This window comes from Poecilia formosa, unplaced genomic scaffold (assembly GCF_000485575.1).
Source record: "Poecilia formosa unplaced genomic scaffold, Poecilia_formosa-5.1.2 Scaffold232, whole genome shotgun sequence".
Lineage (NCBI taxonomy): Eukaryota > Metazoa > Chordata > Actinopteri > Cyprinodontiformes > Poeciliidae > Poecilia > Poecilia formosa.
In genome coordinates this window covers 620,563-639,630 of record NW_006800171.1, presented here as the reverse complement: position 1 = coordinate 639,630, position 19,068 = coordinate 620,563, and the positions used below count along the sequence as shown (strand labels likewise).

The 19,068-nt window shown below is 37.9% G+C and overlaps 1 protein-coding gene across 1 annotated transcript; it reads right to left on the bottom strand.

Annotated features, from left to right (window-relative positions):
- Positions 1-157: 157 nt before the first annotated feature.
- LOC103149638 (tetraspanin-2-like) lies at positions 158-16,302 on the bottom strand. The gene is made up of 8 exons (XM_007568900.2): positions 16,104-16,302; positions 6,869-6,971; positions 3,676-3,773; positions 3,517-3,591; positions 3,360-3,443; positions 3,203-3,262; positions 3,028-3,111; positions 158-2,947 (listed from the first exon to the last, which is right to left on the bottom strand). The coding sequence occupies exons 1-8, from the start codon at positions 16,170-16,172 to the stop codon at positions 2,882-2,884; spliced, it is 639 nt and encodes a 212-aa protein (XP_007568962.1). The 5' UTR covers positions 16,173-16,302; the 3' UTR covers positions 158-2,881.
- Between the last annotated feature and the right edge of the window lie 2,766 nt (positions 16,303-19,068).

Genomic DNA, 19,068 nt, shown 5'->3' with positions numbered 1-19,068 from the left:
TGGGTTTGGTTGGGGTAATGCTAAAAACTATTTATAAATACACTATATTATAAATAGTTTTTAACAGACCTTTACAGAAAAATAGGTAGATAGCTTTAATAATGTATAGATCACACAAAACCAGATTTTAAAGACAAACTGGCAGTGAGAAGACGTAAGAGATTGTGTAAAACCTTTATTAAACCTCAGACAACTGCATTCCTGAGAAGCCTGACATTTGACTAAAATGGACTACCATCTATGAGCTTGTGCATAGTTTTACTTTTAAAGGTTCACATTTTGTCACAACTCCAAATTTACACAGCGACAGCTTTTGGAGTGAATTGCAGTAAACACTAAAAGTCTGCTGAACCAAATGGCACTTTAGTGGCTCTCTTATGTGTTGCCTGAATCGTACTGCCAACAGGCAGCCTGCAGTAGTGCGTAAGCCTTTTAGTTCTTATATTTGACTCATTCTTCACTGACATAACAAAAGCAAAACCCACAGTAGATCAGTGCTTTTGACGAACAACAGGTGTATTTGACCTTAATCAACCAACTATAAGCAGATTATTCTGGGTGAGAAAACTTACTTGTGGGTATAAAAACGGGTTTATTATGGCTATAAGGAAAGGTTTCAATTTTGAAACCTTAACCAGTTTAAGTGAGGAAAGATTCAGGAGCACAACATTTGAACCACTTCTCAAATCGAACCTACTACTACTGTATTGGCAGTCCATCTCTACAAACGTATGCACACATTGCTACATTTATTTACTCTTTAAACACATGATGCTTGCGATCAAACAAAGGCACATTAATAAGTTCTGTATGAGTTAATTCTCTTTCCGAATTGTTAAAACTGACATTACTTTGTCACTGTACATCTAGACCAAACATGAATCGACATAGAACATGTTAAATAATAACTACCACATCTGCCACAAATAATTTACAACTAATAAAAAATAAAAGTAAAAAAACAACAAAAAAAACAAAAAAAAAACCATATTTACAAGTTGGAATCCTGACACTCAAATGACTGCGACAGCAGATTCAGCGACTTGGTTCAACCTACATAAATGTAAACAATTTCACATTGGTCAAGATGATCCCATCCAGTACTTGGTTTAATGAATTAGAAGGGACACATCGACTTTTTAAAATTTATTTTTTATGTTTTGGGACAGGTATTTTTAAGGCACAAAAGATTAAACTGAGATGAGATATAGATTTTAAACTGACAATGAAAGTTCTCAGTTAATCACCTGGGACACTCTGTTCAACTTTCTGGGTAAAACATTTTGACAAAAGAAGCATTTTCATTTATTTTAAGCATCTCTATTCATAAGCTTTGTGTTCTAAATATATTTCAGAAAAAGTAGTTTTATTCTGCTGCATATTTAGGAAGGACGATCACATGAGTATTTCACCTGTATTTTCGGGTGTTTTTCTGAGTGCTAGGTTCCCTTCACAATGGACCAAGACTGTGGCTGGATCAAGACAAAACTGAACCTCCTCACTATTCCAACACAAGCAACAAAGACTGTCTTCACAATCTATCGATTTTCTCTATGCATAAGGGTGTAAGGGGTATCTGCACCTCCAGGATATTTTTTGACACTAAGTCTTCTGAGCTAATAGAAAACACTGAGAATTTAATCATATTACTTTGTTTCTAGATAAAAAAAAAATTATCTGAGAAGATTACTGATTGACAAGATCTTGAAAGTTATATTGAGTTTTCTTGCTTTCATACAAAAGATTCACGGTCTTTGTGTGTTAGGTTGCTTATTCTACCGCCGCCCAGAATGCAAAGCTAATCTGGGAAGAGGAAGGAGTACGACTCAATCTTGCTGTGTAAACTTGGTGTCTGTGTCAGATTGAGGTCTGATGACGTTCACACCATAAATAACTCACCCTAGAGTTTATTTGGCACCACACCAAGACCACCTCCTCCAAACGGTCTCGTTGCGGTTGCCTTGGTCTGCAAACTAGTGCAATAGTTGTGTTCATATTTATAGAAACGAACCGCAACAACGGGGGAAAAAAACTGGAGGTTGTATTAAATGAGCTGAACATTTCAAGTTTGCGAACAGCCTTAAACACAAAGACAGCTTGCCCAAATGAGAATAAATTAACAAGAGGTGGTCTATTTTCTCACAGAGATCAGTGCTCTAGCAGTAATTTGTGTTGATTTTGCAAGACACTAAAATCCCTTCAGAAAATGTGTAGCGGCACTTTTGTTTTCTTTGTTTAGATCCGTTTTTGAGCTTCAAATTCAGAGGAAAGGGTTGGATTGAGCAACAATGGTTTCAATAAAGATTTTATGAAAAACCAAATGAATTAAATTTACAATTTCTACAATTAAGGGTTGTTTTGTTGAAGAAAAACTCCCATGTGAGCAGTATACAGACTCTGTGTACAGTATGTGCCTCCGCCTTTTTTGAGACACTACTACTCAGGACTTAAGGTTAGTTTTTTTTCCCTAAGGTTATGGTCTCACATAGCATGGCATTAGTGTGTTAGTATGTGTGTGCTTCTGTGTCACACATAAGCAGACTCAGCTGTTTTCACCTCAAATTGCACTCCAAGGCTCCAGTTTCCCACAGCCGAGGGGTCAGTGTCAGGATTGTGTGAAAAAGCACTGACACTGCTGTGACAGTATGTGGGTTAACATTTCCAAATGGTTGAGAGAAAAAAACTGTTTAGGAGATTGTAAGGTCAAAATAAACTGTCCTAACAGATGTTTACAAAAGCTATTATTCTATTTGGTTGTGACTACGAATAATGATAATAATAATAATAAAAAAAACAGATCAAAAAAATGGAAGCAGAGCACCGAGTTGAAAAGGAATTTCTGAAACTTATGGAAATGGCGAGCGTAGATTTAACATGGATCTCAGATAACCTCCCTGCTGTTGCGAATGGCACAGCACAGCACCATGCTGAAAATCATCCCAATGATCTGTGGACCAGAGAGCAAAAAATCTGGTCATATCTGAAGCTTGTAAAACTATTTTTGACATATCTTGTGTTGTGACTCACCATTACTCCAGCGATGCCAATGCCCACATAACCAATGATGAAGAGTTTACTGTCGAAAAAGTCTTTGATTTTTGTCTCACAATCCTGCAGAGCACAGATAAGGGCAGTAAAGTAGTGTTACTTTACTCATTAGTGACTCGTTGATTCATTAGTGACTGTGAAGCCGATGACATGCCTTGTTTTCAGACTCGGGTTCAGCATCACAAGGGTTCGATTTGGTTCCACAACAGTTCAACTAAAAAAATAAGACGTATAACACAAGAGAGACACTTTCAAACTTCCAATGAAGTAATGAAAACGTAACTTAAACACATGGTTGTTTGAAAACTTACCACTTTCTGGTAGGACAAGATCATTGTGCTGTTGCTGTTTTCAAGGTAAGCTTCTGAGTAGAAGCTCTGCACATCTTCAATTATCTATATGAGAGAAGAGAAGGGTTATACAGATTGAAAACCTCAAAGAAGTGACCAAGGCTGTAGGAAATGGTACCTTATCTTTATTCAAGAATCCAAACACTCCTGCTGCCACCTCAGCTCCAAAAATGATCAGCAAGCAAGCAAAAAACTAAAAGAAAAGACAAATCCTTAAATAATGGTTTTCCTAACACAAACATGTGATAAACAATAATAATTATGGATTTGCACTCACTGAACCCAGCAGGCACTGAGACTCTCTAACAGCTCCACAACAACCAAAGAATCCAACAAGCATTATCAGACTGCCGGCACCAATTAGTATGTACACACCTGCAAAGACAGGGAAATAAGGAATGGTAATGCTAACACATAAACAAGACTTTTAGTTTTGAAGAATAAAACTATTTCAACACCACTTTATTATATGAATGGAATATATCAATACACACTCACTGGCTATTTTAGTTGGGCACAAGCAAGCAATGACATAGCATCAACTCAATGTCTGTAGCCATGCGATGAAGAAGACTTGCTGAAGCTCAAACCAATCATCAGAATGAGGAAGAAACAATGCGACTTAAAGTGTTCAAGCTTTTTCTTTTACTACAACATAAATACACATGACCAAAAGCAAATAACATGACAATATATCTAAAATATAGGCATAGCATAAACAATTATTTAGTTAGATTTTTGAGCTGGATGGAGAAAGTGCTAACCCCTAACATATACGACACTAACTAGTCAAGATGCAAAAGACATAATTTGCTGGCCAGGTGTGATTTGTTTGCTTCCTTGTTCACACTCACAAGAATGTTCCATGCATATTTACAGGCATAAAACAAATTGTGCTGTTAACATCAGACTAAATATTAAGCTAGAAGGGATAAAGTAGCAATGCTACAATCAGCCATATCAGCTGGAAAAAACTGTTTTGTTGCTAGATGCACTGGCTAATGGCTATGTTATCCAGTAAGTTTGTTTACATTTAACTCAGTCTCCAAATAATAAATGACTAAGATCAAAAATAATTCTCAGCTCATCGCCATTAGACTTTCGATGGTTTTAATCACCTACCAAACTTTAGCTACATATTCAACAATCTTCCACCTCATTCATGTAGTAGCTGCATTTACCAACATAAACAGCAGATGGCAGCAGACAGCTAAGGATCTGAGCTAATGCTGTCAGTACTTCTGTTTCCAAGATCTGAACCAGACTTTGAAGCTGTCATTTACTATTAATGTTGCTGCTCTCCAAGTTGCCTTTTTAGGATTTGTTCAATTGGAGCACTCTTTCCGTGTCCTTACATATGTTATAATTTGTTGGAAGTTTAGCCTGGGAGGTTTCCCTTTGGTGCCATGATTTTGAAGGATCTACTATTACAAAAAGGAAACAAAAAAAAAAACAATATATAAACATCATAGATATGTATGCATGGAGAAACCTAACAAGATTAGTTTAGTCTGTTGTGAGGCAAACAGAAAATAGGCTGAGTCCTTTCTTGACTTCCTCTGTCTAATCAGAAATGATTCAGCCTTTTTCTCAACGTACAGAAAAACACCAAAGTAATTTAGCTTTTTTCACATTTTTAAAAATCGATTTCCATTGTAACTTTATGGCATGAGAAAGAAGAAGAGCCCATGGGGAGTTTAACGGTGATGCAATGAGGCATGGCAACAGTTGCGCGCTCTCATCTGTACCAGCGAGAACAGCCCACTCCCTGTCCAAACTGGATTAAGCACTACAATCTAGGAAAACATAATCACAGCCATGCATCTTACACTGAATTGCTTAGGCTTTTCTCAAGGGCACACCTTTACCATTTTGTACAAACGTATTTCTCACTAAGTCACTGGTCTACGACTAACAAATGTAAAGTATGAGTCAAGAAAAGAAGAATCTATTCTTTTTAGACTGCTGAAATTACTGATATTTTTGAGAGTTTATGCAAAATGTAAATTAAATTTGAGTTATTTTTTCTAATCTATAACCAATCTAAACAAGCCACCTATTTCTCTATTACTTTTTGCACTTTTTCATTACATTTCTGTCTTCGTTTCTTACTTCCTCCAGCTTTGCTTTGCTTCAAAGATTTTTTCCATGGGTATTTTACAGTGGCTGTTCTGCCGTCTGTCTCCTTCTTTCCGTCTGGGCAGAGACAACTTGAAAGGTGGTGTGCAGGCCTGTGGTTTCCCTCATGGATTCTCAGTGTGTGTGTGTCTCTCTCTCTCTCTCTCTGGTTACACACTCATCTTTTGCATAAAAGTTTAATATTCTAAAATGTTGGAAAGCATGTTGGTGCATGGAAAAAACAGATTGTGATGACCAATGAAAAAAAGAAAACTTATTTGGAAAGTTGTAGGTGTGATTTGATGAGTTGGGTGTGGAATGATGCAATAGAAAGCCTGGCAGAAGCATTTATCCAATTAGCTTCTCCACACTTTGACATGCTACAACCACAAATGTCAATCTTTAAGAATTTTATGTGACAGACACGCATAACTCGAATAAAAGAATGTGAATAAATTCAAGGTCGGAGGAAAGTAATTGCCCCATTGTCTTAGATTTTCTTTTATTTACAAATAAAAATATGAAGAATCTGTTAGAGCTGCAAAAGTTTAACTGTACTTTTGCAGCTGTAAGAAAAGTTTTATAGCTGCAAAAGTGTGACATTTGTACAGATTTTTTTTAGTATCAAATCTAAACTGTGTGTTTATCCCAGATTTTCAACAAGGGCTACTCTGGGTCTGGGATGTTTTAGCATATGAATAAGCCTCATAATCATTACATTTTTTTATCTGGCTATATGTTTAGGGTCACTATCTTGAGGAAAGGGTAACTTCCACCACATTTTGAATTCTTTTCCAGTCCCTTCCAAGTTTTCTTCCAAAATTGTCCTGTATTTAAATCCAGTTTTTTACCCAACACCTCTGATAAGCTTCCCCACAGCATGATACTGCCACTACCAAGTTTCATCTTGGACATGGTACGTTAAGGGCCACGGGTGATCTTAGCTTGAGGTTTGCATTTAGGCCAAAAAGTTTAAATTTTGGTTTCATCTGACCACTGTATTTCATACATGGCAAGTGGCATGTATGTATACATGCAATGCATGTATACATACATGCCACTTGTATGTATGTATACAAGTTGCGCGCTCTCATCGCGCAACTTGTATACATAAGTTGTATGTATACAACTTATGTATACATGTATGCAATACATGTATTGCATGTATTGCATACATGCAATACATACATGCATTGCATGTATGTATACATGCAATGCATGTATACATACATGCCACTTGCCATGTATTTCATATTAGGGTGACATTAAACAATAAATTGTATTTTTTTTTTTTATAAATTACCCTTTATTACAAGGTGTCTAGATAAGCTAGGGTTTGGTCTGGCACTTACCGAGGAAAAAGGTATCTGGAGCCTTGCTGCCACTAAGAAGAGAAACAGTCTCTGGGTCAAAACGCAGCCAAAGTCCCACTGCCAGAACAAATGATCCCATTAACTGAAAGACAAAATGAAACACAAAGACATCTATTGCAACTGCAGAAAAAGATTGACACAGTCTTGTTCTATATATTATCTCTATATGTTGTATTACATTTTAAATATATCCTCATAAAAAAAAAGAGGTTTTCCATGTGTTCTTTAAGCATTTCCTGTATATTAACACATTGTGTTATGGTAACACACTTGAAATTAAAGTTAAAAACTAATTGCCACTCGCAAATAAATGGGTTTATATTCATATGAAGCACATCCATGAGTATACGTGTTATTTTTGTATCATTAGCCCTGCAAAGACCTTTTTTCCTACTTCTCTTAAAATTGTTTTTTCACTAGTCCACTTGGTCTAGTCATTATATTTTATAGGAACAGAGTTATGACTGCATGGAGAGTAGGCGAGTACAGGTTACAGGTAATAAGGTACACCAAAAGCCAGTTTTAAAACCTCTAACATTTTCCACCACACCTTTCCCAGGTTTTAAACTCTAAATTAAGATGCCAGGGAAAGTCCCGAGGTGACCAGTTTATACCGAAAGAAAAGAGTAGCGCTGGACTCTTGACTGCTTGCTGCCGCACACTGCTCGTCAGCTGACCCAAAGGAAGGCTTTGTTTAATTCTGCATTTGTCTTACTTCTATTATTAAAGTGCAAATAGGTATAGACACATCAATAATTCATGTTTTCATGTTTTAAAGAGCAATTAGATTACATCATTCATATTAGCTTAAATATTTATGTAAATTGTATGCTATTCTGAAACTGTGGTATTTTATTCTTGCTGTGAGACTCTATGAGCTCATGGCCAAGTGAGAGTTGTAATGTGTTTAAATATAATTGAGAATTGGATAAATCTGGTTTATGTAGATACATAAAGAAAGTAAATAGATAAATAAATGAGAAGGGTATTTTTTTCACTGACCCCAGGCTGTTCATAAAAAATACAGGCAAATTAAGATGTCCATAATCAGTAAAGCCCAAACTGTTCAACTTTTGTTAGCCTTGCTATTTGCATTCGATAATAAATGAGACCACAAACATCCAGCAACAAAAACACTCAACCATTTTTATGTTTAAGATATTTATAGACCCATTTTCTACAGAACAACTACTTTTCTGTTAAAAATATTGTTTATTCACTTTATTAAATGATGTTTTTGTATTAAAAAGTGTTCCACAGATACTTTCAACTTAAAAGTTTTAACAAAATGTTTTGACACTTGTATTGTAGATGTACAACTCTGACAACGCTGGCAACCACAGGCAGCAGGAAGAACATGTCATATCAATGAAACAATCAACTACATAGATTGAATTATGAAAAAGAAATAGAATTACCAAATTAACACAATATTTTAAACACAAAAAAGACAAGTTTAAATCAGGTTGTCAAACTTTTAAAAATTAAAGTCAATCAGTTTAGTAAGAGTTTTCAAAAATACTTTTTAAAGCATTTATGTGCATCACAGAATGGCTTCAGACACTACAAAACTCCAGCCCTGATTTGTTTATGCTTATTTTGTGTTGAGTTCAAGATGATCTGAATCATAGACCTGATTCCTCTTGAAGAAGTGTGTTTAGTGAAAGATCCTTCAAATAAACAGGGACCAGCCCAAGTGGAATCCTGTAAACAGCAAACTCCAAAAACAGTAATCTCCAGTTTCCTAATATAGAGAAGATGATTTCATTGGTGTCTCACCAGAAGCCCATTACAGACTATCCAGCTTGCCTAGAAATGTATCTTATATTTTCCTTGATCAAATTCTCCATCGGATACTGCTCACTCCATAGTGTGACTGATCGGAAATGTACTTGCAGTACATTATCCAATTGTCAAAGGATGTTTTCATCAATCTGAGAAATTTCCAGCAGCCTCTTTAGATGCACTTCTGACAGACCATTATCGTGAGGTTTTAGTAATGACTTAATCAATGTACCCAGAGGATAATTCAGTCTAAAAAGAAAAAAGCCTTCAAGCTAAACGTCCTAACAACACGTTGCCTTTTTTGTGCACAGTGAGATAACTTGCTTACAAAATTACTGTAAATGGAGAGTATTCAGAAGCAGCTCTCACATGATAAGTCTGTGTCCCAGATACAGAATTTAGGTAAACCGCTGTTTGTGTGATGGCTGGCTTGGCAGTCTTCCAGCTCTGTTAATATATTTAGGAGAAACAAAGTCAAGAAAACCTCTACCAAATTTATTTTACTTTGAAATCTCTTGTTTACTCAGTATAACCTATCTTGGTTGGGTCCTGCAATTTAAGTTTGTCTTTGTTTTGTCTCATGTCTTTCATCTTTTTCTGTCTACAATTCTTTCCCTGCTGCTAGTCCAGACCCACAGGTTATATTTCACAGCATTTTTCTGAAGTAAAGCCAGTAGCTTAGTTGTAAAGCATCAGAATAGGACAGGTGTTGGGAAGCCGGTCCTCCCAAACTGAGGATTTAGTGTCATGCAGGGTGATGTATGAGTAGGCTGAGCTCTTGGGGCTTCAGGATTATCAGGTCCAAAGTGATAAAGCACAGTGAAGCAAATACTGAGGATCTGTAGATTTACTGAGCATGTTGGATTAGTCTACAGATAGAGTCTGGTTTGCACAATAACACCTGACGTCGATGAAGTGTTCCAAAGATATTGCAGATTGTCGTTTTTTTTTATTTAGGGGAAGTGGTCGGTGCATGCTTGGTGAAAACACCGAACACAAGCTGATGTAATTGCAATTACTGTTAAAAGCTTTTTCAACAGCAGAAGAAGTGATTTACTAAAAGCATCCCCAACTCTGGCACTCAGGAGCCCGAGTATCCCAGAGGTCCCATTAACACCCGATCTGCTATCAGGCCTCTCTGCTCCACTCCACTTTGACCTCGCGTACCCCTCCCTCCAGCCCCTGACAACACCGTGAATCCCCCTTCGTCTACCCCACCTCACTTCAGCCCCTCCCTCCCAATCTCCCCAGAGGACAAAAACCCACTGTCTCGCTCTCTGACTGCACGCTTTATTACACAATGGGAGCGAAAGAGAAAGACACAATGAAAGAGAATATATGAAAATGGAAGGAAGATAGAAAAAAAAACAGAAAGTCATTACAGAGCCCATCATCCTTTTTTTTTTCTTTGCCTGCAGACACAAGCACTTTTCTGTACCAAAACCCTTGTATGTCGGAATATTACAAGGAGGAGATAAAAATCTCTCTGTTGAAGCTTTATTGAAGTTTTCTTCACGACTTAAAGAACTGGTTTTAATGTGGCAGCTAGAGATTGTTTTGTTGTGAGGGGAATTTCCATGAGAACATGGGTGGGGGTTGAGACAGGACTGTGGTCTTGGTCAGAAACAATCTGTGGCACAAAGTCTGGAAAAAAAACAAGAAAAAGAAACAAGCTTTACTGTATATTAAAGCAACATGACTGTAAACATCTTTTCAAAATCTAGCAGTAATTAGTGAGCGATTTAAGCTTGTCAAAAATAGTCCTATGTCTCACACATGTCTGGGGAAACCAACATAGCGGCATATTAAAAAATGATGGGCAGATGGAGAATGTAAATAGAGGAGATAATTATGGGGGTGGGAGTAAATCCAATTGTACCCGGTGACAGGCAGGGCAAAGGCTCACACTGGTTTCCACCACGTAGCCGTGCCTGTTTGGAGGGCTGCGTTTGTCTTCAGCAATAATTATAATGTCAGTGAGTGCACACAGTCGGCAATCCAATTTATGTTAATTTGATGGGCCAAGTTCATGCTGTCACTATTGCGACAGCATCAACTGCAATCGGCAAACAAAACATAATTTCAGAATGAAAAACAGCAGGAGAGTCAGATGTTCTAGCATAAACCTTTTAGCTGTTTATTAACTTGGTGCCAGGTTTAACTTTGCACAGTTCTGAATCAAACGGGAAGTGGACGATTTCATAATGTCCTATTACACGTTTTTCAATGATTGAGACTTCAGTTGTGTTCAAAATAAGTGTTGTAAAAAAAAAAAAGCAAATAATACTAAAAATACTATAGGCAGCTTTTATTTCCACACAATATGTGCATTTATCCAAAAGCAAACATTTAAAAAAATCTATTTTGTTATCATTCAACAGCAAATGACGAAACTTCCGACACCTGTAAACAGGTATTCCTACTCAGTAACTGTGTTGCACAATTCCTCTGTAATCCAGGGTTTAGACAAGCCTCTCCATAATGTTAATTGTATTAGTCTAGAACCAAGACACTTCCTGGTGCGTTTGGGGTCGCTGTCTTGTTAAAATACTAATTTCAACCGCATTTCATCTTCAGCATTAGGCAACTTAGCCTCTTGAGATGTATTCATACCGAGTTGTGATTGCTGGTAGGCAGCATAAAACCTGAGACCAGAGAATGAGAAACATCCCCACAGCAGGAGACCTGAGCCACCATCCTTTACAGTGATTATGGCTGCTGTCATTTTGTGTTTTTCCCCCTTGAATAAACCTTTACTCAGATTTCCTTGGAGGAATGAATTTTAACCAGAAGATACAATGCTTCCTTTGTCCTTAAGGTGGTCTGGCCAGACTGATGTAAAATCAACTTTTTTTAGTTTTACATCATGTTATAATGTTATCCCGTCATCAAAAACATACAAGGAGTGTTGCTTTGATTGTTTTCATGCATGTTTGTGAAATCTTTCAATCTCCCATGGCTGTCATTTGGGGGTGCCTAAACACTTGCTCATACAAAGTGCCACCTATTCGCCCGAAGCTCCTCGTTGGAGCTGCAGTCTTCCATCCTACAGATAATCCTGCTCCATGCCTTCACCACTCAGCTCCATCAGGCTAGTGGCAGCACTAATTAGCAAACACCTCGTGGAAACTCAAGTCTCCAAAGAATGGTTGTAAATGGCATAATGGAGCATTGGTGTGAAGACTTGCTGAAGGCACAATTATTTAAAGACAAACGGGCCAATCGTCAAGGTATCAAATCGTGACGTTAGATTTATTTTAAGTCATGTTTGATATACACAGTTTATAACAACTAAAGGTAACATAGCAACTTGATTGTAATTTATAACATTACACAGCGTTCGTATAGCAATGCCACTGAGAAGGAGATTTTAGTACACAGCTGTTGCTCACATTTGCCCTTTATCGCTGTCTAAACAGAGCGAGAATGGCATCATCTCACTGTAAGCTTTCTCACATCAATGAACTTTGCAGAATCAAACACTCGGTGTGTTAGTGTCCAGAGTGACACCTTTCATTGTGTCTGGACTTACAAACACACACAAACCATATCTTTCACTTTGAATAACTCTGTCGTTTGACCAGAGGCAACAATGTCAAGCCACACCAGTCTCTCTCTGCTTCACATATAGCATACTAAGGGACAATAGCTAAATTAGTAGCAAAAAAAATAGCTCTATGAAATGGTCAGAAAAAACTGTAGTTTTCATTATGAATTAAATTATGGATAATTTAATGATGCATGTGTTCCTTAAGAGGAATGCATGTTTTTTCTGATATTTTCCCCAATTACTTTCTGAGTTATTTAATTAATTCCACAGGTGCAAGATGAATGAAAAATATATGTATGTATACTTAAAAAACAGTTGACATTCACATTAGAAATCACACTGACGATTTACTGTGGGTTAATTTGGAGAAAGCTTCTTCTGCAGCTTTTGAGCATAATGAACAGATGAGATGTCCTTGACTTGTTAATCACACAGGTTTAATTTTTGACTAAGGGAATCAATAAAAAGGTGAGCAGTCATAGCAAGGCGTAAAACCAAAACAGTCCAACTAGAAAACAGATCTGGTTTGTTTTGCAATTTTTATTGCCGCTCTTAAGAGAAATCTCACAACACCACAGCAGTGTGATTTTTATAAGGTCATAGCAGCAACGTTAGAGGTTCTGTGAAGGTAATCATTGACCAAACACTGGCGACCTTCACCTCTGAGTTGCCCTTGTTTTGAATGTTTGATTAGTTAACAGCTTTCCGAATAACAGCTTGTCTGACTTTTACTTTCCACAAACTCTCGCAAGGAAGTTTGAGAAAAATCAGAATTTCCCTTCAACTCGCATCACAAACATCTTATCACCTCCCCAACCAGAAACGGTGTAGCTGCAGATAAATGGGGGCACTGTACATGCTTCAGTCATGTGCAGGTGGGAAAATGTAAACTAAGTGAAAACAGTGGTGGAATTAAAACACACAAGATAGCAGAAGAGATTATTTTAGACGATTTGTGGCTTATGCAGATATTTATTGTATTCTCAGTTTTCTTCAGTCACCCAAATCCCTTTTGATAAACACAAAAAATTATGCCGACTGCGACTTTTCTGGACAATAAAGTTTTTTAAAGGCGTAGTTACAAATTTTCAATGCGAGTTTCTTTTACAAAGTTTTATAAAAGGTTCATATCTTATTTGTAGCACAAACTGTTCTTGATATCACAAATCACGAATAGTAGGCTGAAGCTAACAGGAGAGGGGTCAAGACCAAATTCGACTTTTTTGTCTTGCTGATGATGATTAACACAGAAATTGGAAGAAGGACATGATTTTCCACCAGGGGTCATCTTGTGTGAATTTCTTTTATTTTTACCCCTAAAAATCAATAACCTATCCATCCATTCAAACTCCGTCTGTCTCAGTTTTGGACAAGATGCTTCACTTGCCTTACCAGCTGGTGATGGTCAGAGGGCCTGGTAGCACTGGTGCACGTCAGCCTCGCCTCTGTCTGACTGCCCCAGGGCAGCTGTGGCTAGCTTACCACCATCAGCCAGAAAAACAAAACAAAACAAAACAAAACAAAAAAAAAAAACAAAAACATCGCCGCCTCCAAAGTAAACACAAAAGTGTTGTCTGGAGGCACTTTCCTTACAAGGCGCACAGAGTGAAAAATTAAAATGCCATTCGACATCACATGCTAGCTGTAACAACCCTAGCACACTGATGTTTGAAAACAACATAAAAATGTCAGCAGAGCTCCCGTATAAAATAGTGAACTTTCCGGGCGACATAAGCTAAAGAACAGAATATTGTGCAGAATTACAATTAAAGAAGTTGTGCAAAGCTGAAGCTGGAAACATGTGCATGGACCGCATTCTTGTTTATAGTATAAAACCTATGTTTAGTGTGCGCCAGATCCATGTTTGAATTAATCCAAGAATAGAGTCATGCTTTATTTTGTCTCGTTGTAGTCAAATTCACTGGGAAGAAAAAACAATTCTATATATATTTTTGAGGAAACTCACTTAAAAAATGCTAACTGAGGCGCTGATGACATAGCAATTTTTTACTTCCTGATAAAATGGATTAAGCTGTAAATGACAATCAGGACCCATTGTTGGGCAACAGTACAAATTATCTTGTTGAAAAAGAGTTTTTATTTTTTATTTTTTTGAAGAATATTCTGCCAACAATATTGAAAAAGTTAACGATGTCAATGGTCAATCACTAGTAATAAAGCACAACATGCCTCTATGGAATGTAACTCTGTTATCATACTGATCTGTTTTATCTGTATCTGGGTCAAATTCCGGCCAACTGTCCGTGTTTTCTCTGTGAGCGCACAAACACCCACATAAAAATCCCTCTCAATCTCCTATTGACCTTCTTTTTCCCCTCTCTCTCCTTCACCGTTCTTATCCCTGTGAATTTGCATTGCTACGAATCCTACTTTTTACATCTGACATTAGTTTGTTTTCTATTTCTCCCAGCAGGCTGCTGCCGACATCCACACTCGGACATGATAAACCAAAGATAGCTCCGCATGGGGATAAGAGAAGTCAGTGGAACGACAGCTGGGACCCTAAAGACTGCTGCATTCATGTCTCTGACAGGTGCTGCTGCTTAGCAGAGCTGACGCATCCCATTGAAATTATGCTATTGTCCTTTTGTCACAATGGATTCATTCAGAGTGCTTTCAGCCCTTCAACCACTCAGCAGATGCACATTAGAGGACTTCTCCACACAAACACAAAAAGATGTCTCTTGATCAGGAGGAAACAGCAGTACACACAAACATCACCAAACATAAATAAGGAAGTTTTTGCAGCAATACCTTTCATGCATTTTTTCCACTGGTATTTTGATGATTTATGTTTGGTGATGAGCTCAGATTCAAGTCAGGACTCTAGACAGGCAAATTCTGAAAGATAGTATTGAGTCCACTAAGAAGAAACATATCGATGTAAATAAAACCAGAAGTAGATTTAGGTAAAGTAGAAGTACCACTCATTTCTTCTGATTCGAGTCGACTCCGCATCCCCAGAGTCAGAACAAAACATGGTGAAGTGTAGAAGCAATAGTTTATATGTTCCTCTAATCTGGAACAAACTTACCAACATCCTCCAGAAAAAATTTAAAAATGCTGAAACCTTTTAAATTAATGCTGTATTTGTTTAGAGTTGCCTTTGATTCATGTAAAGAGAAACAGGCTAATAGTCTGTATTGTAGCTTCCTATTTCTTGTCTTTTACTTGTGCAATGTTTGTCTATTATGTGTTTTTAACATTTAAAACACTGAATGTCTTTATTGCTGAAATGAAATGTGATATAAATGAACGTCAATGCAGGACATTATTAACGACAGACTGAACATTTTAATATTATCTGAGAGGACGACCATGCGACCTTGTCTTTATTTAAGAAACGCACCTGTTTTTGATAACGTAATTAAGTGCGCCCTCCACCTGAGAGCCCAAGAACTGTTGTTTCCAAAACATTGAAAAGGGCAAGTGTTGCGGTGGCACAGTCACTTCATTAGACCTTCGCGGAGTTTGTTAATGAAGCAACGTGGCGCGGAAGCCCAGCAGTTTGTTTTCCATGCCCTGTCAGTCTCTCTCTCCCTCTCTCTGGCTTTTCATTCAGCCTTCCTTTCAAAAACACGCTTCCCGGGGAAAAGGAGGGCGGGTTTTTTTTCTTTTCCTCTGTGGAAAATCTGATTTGTGCCCGGTGAGCCAAAACCAAAAAAAAAAAAAAAAAAACCTCTAGACTGTCACCCTTCCTGCGCCGCGCAGGGCAATTTCACAAAGCATAAGCTAGGCAAAGCCAAAACTCTGACTATCGGATGCTTAAGGGGAGCAGCAACTATTCTGCACTGTTGCACTTGCTCAACTCGCATCTCTTTCATCCCGCAGCACAGCAAATAAGCGATAGGCACTCACCCAGAATATAAAGTTGAAGACGAACAAAAGGTACTTCACACATTTCATTCCTCCTTCTACCTTCCCCATGTCGGCTGGTTGATGGTATTTGTCCGTGTAAAATGCTCACACTGATGAAACAAACTCACAATAAGCTAACGGTCTAACCGAAAGCACTTAGAAGCGCTCTCTCTCTCTCTCTCTCTCTCTCTTCCTCTCTCTCTCTCTCTCTTCCTCTCTCGTACACTTACGCAGTACGCACACACACACACACACACACACACACACACACACACGCACATAGCCTACTACACAACACCGCAGGAGCCGCTTAATCTTTCCAGACCGCCCCTTTCAATACAGCCGAGGGTGGCTCAAGGGGGGGTTGAAGCTACTCGATGGAGACGTTGTTGTTGGTTGCTCAAGAGAGATATTTTCCATAGAAAGTATTGCTTATACATAGTCTCTTATGTTCCAACCTCCTTTTGATTCAAAGTTTCTAACCGTCTGTAGGCTAAACTAAAGTGAATTGCAGAAACTCATTTCACATCATTGTTTCTGTTCTGTTTTTACGCCACTACCTTTGCCATATAAAAGTGACAGTAAACTGTTAATATGTAATAAAGATTAACCATTGAACACTCAATGTATTTGTTTAAGATTGGAAGGTTAACTAGAAGAAGGAAATATAAACACAACTCATCTGTTTTCTTCAGCCCAACTTTAGTGGCGCATGAGACGCTAAAGTGTTTATGAATATCTCATTGTGCATTACTGTATTTTACTCATAGTTTTATTCTGCATGATATATTTTATTGCTTGTTTGGCAGAAGTGTAAACATTTAGGTTATTTTGGTTGTTTTTAAATGTGCTATGCAACTCAATTTGATTACGGTGTTGAGAAAACAAGAAAACTCCTGGAAAGAGTAATTTCTGCAACCCCCGTTAATCCAGGAATGTTTTTTTTTGCAACAAAATTACAAAATATACAATGCGTTTTGTTTCCTTTTTCAGCTAACATTTTTTAGTTGCTTTTCCAAAATGTCACAGTGAAATTGTGCTTCTGCTCAAAAGTTTCTTCTTATACTTCTTAAAAATTGTGGCAGCCAGATAGATAGAAACAACTTTCCATCAAAATGCTCAGAGTAGTGAACACCTGAGGAGGAATCTGTTTTAACACTGATGTAACTGTTTCACTGTGTACTTTCTTGGCTCATTTTCAGTTTTTGGATGTTGAGTTAAGCCAATCCATTACTCCGCCTGAGCTGGATTTGACCTTTTTCCATGTCAGTGTTAATGAATTTTCCAACTTACCCCAACATAGAAGTTGCTAAGCACAAAGAAGATACAAACTAAATTTACTACTGCTAACATAAAAATAAAATATAAAATAAGCAGGGACTTTGATGGAGCAACTGAGAGTGCTCCATCAAAGTAAATGCATATTTTCCACAATGCCACAGAGAACAATGGAATGGACATCCAAAGAGCACTGTTGCTTTATTAGTGGCAATTAGGCCATCATAAGGAAATGTCCTTCTTGAGAAACAAAGCACTCTGCCATGCTGATTGATGGAGGGTGGAGGTGATTAGGCAGGAATGGCGTGATGGAGAGGGGGCAGGCAGCGAGTCTTGCACAAACAGGCCGCTTGATGTTGTATTGAAAGATTAATTATCCATGATACTTTTACTCTGTTCTGCCCCAGAACTATATTAGCTGCAAGTTTGCAAGCCTGTGCTTCCAGACCCAGTGGAAGAACGATGAAGTGTGGTTAGAGAACAGAAAAGTTTAGATTGGAAACTGTCCAGAGTAAAAGGACATGCTGATAAGACCAAGAAGTCCCAGCCTGTTTGTTGTGCCAGTGGTGGTTCAGTTGCTATGTTAATGTGGGAAGAAACAATGTGTGTAAGTCATGGTCTTAATGGGAACAGTTAGATGTAAATAGATCACCAGACCATTTATAGCACATATGTTGTGTTGACTTAGGAGTTAGAAATAGACAGTTCATGGAAATATATTGAGATCATATTTATGTAATAACTGTTCTTGTTCCACCCATATCTACTTCAGCTTCTCTGCCATTTCTGACGTATTTGAGAAAGTCATTATTCAATAAACCAACAGCAGAACTTTGGGATGTTTTGAATTTGAAGGACACTTTCCTTCTGTGGCAGTGCACCGCCCTCTGGTGGCAATTTCAAAGCTTCACATTAAGGCGACGATAGTTCTCTGTTTTGTTCAGTATCAGCTTTATTCTCCAAGTTTGTGCGCACAATTAGTTTGATTTCAGTTATGTTATTGTCCTTTTGCTTTCTCTCTCAAAGAAGATATTTGATATGCCGTAGTATGTATTCTTGTACATTTAAATATATACAGTATTTTTTTTTTTTTACAAAACAAGAAAAGCTTTAATTTGTGCAAATATGCACAATATTCATCTGGGGACTTTAATTGTTTATGAATATACTCTGAGTTAAGGAAATGTCCATGTGGTATCTTACCTTTGCAAAAAGCAGTAGTGCCAGCAACTCCTGTGGCCAGTTAGTTGCCACATAAGGCGCCTTCTCAGACGGGCCTTCTTCCAGGTGTGAGGACCATGTCAGGTAGTTCGTAGGAACCCGAAGTAATTCACCGTAGACACAGTGTTGCTGAGGAGGCTAAGAGGAGGGAGTGTTGGGGGCGTTCTCTGGAAGTCTGCCACCATCTCTACTTGTGTCTTGTGTGGGTTAAGCTTCAGCTGGTTCTGACCACACCAGTAGACCAGCTCATCCACCTCCTGTCTCTGCAGACTCGTCAGTGTCCTGGATCAGACCAAATAACAGTTTTGTCATCTGCAAAGGTGGCACCACTGTTAAAGGTTTTCAGGGACACATATATACCTTTTTTGGCACCAACTGCAATCAAGCAATTTGAATAAATGGCTCTAAGACTTTCATGTTGCCGTTGAGGAATTTTCATTCCGCTTCCTTACAGAAGTGTTTTATT

Bases quoted from the DNA above. Each gene is read 5' to 3' on its own strand.
- LOC103149638 (XM_007568900.2), bottom strand. From the start codon at position 16,172: ATGGGGAAGGTAGAAGGAGGAATGAAATGTGTGAAGTACCTTTTGTTC. The intron at 3,263-3,359 runs GTAAGTTTTCAA...TTATTTTTTTAG, and splicing joins TCTTGTCCTACCAGAAAGTG to TTGAACTGTTGTGGAACCAA. The intron at 3,112-3,202 runs GCATGTCATCGG...TGTGCTCTGCAG, and splicing joins AACCCGAGTCTGAAAACAAG to GATTGTGAGACAAAAATCAA.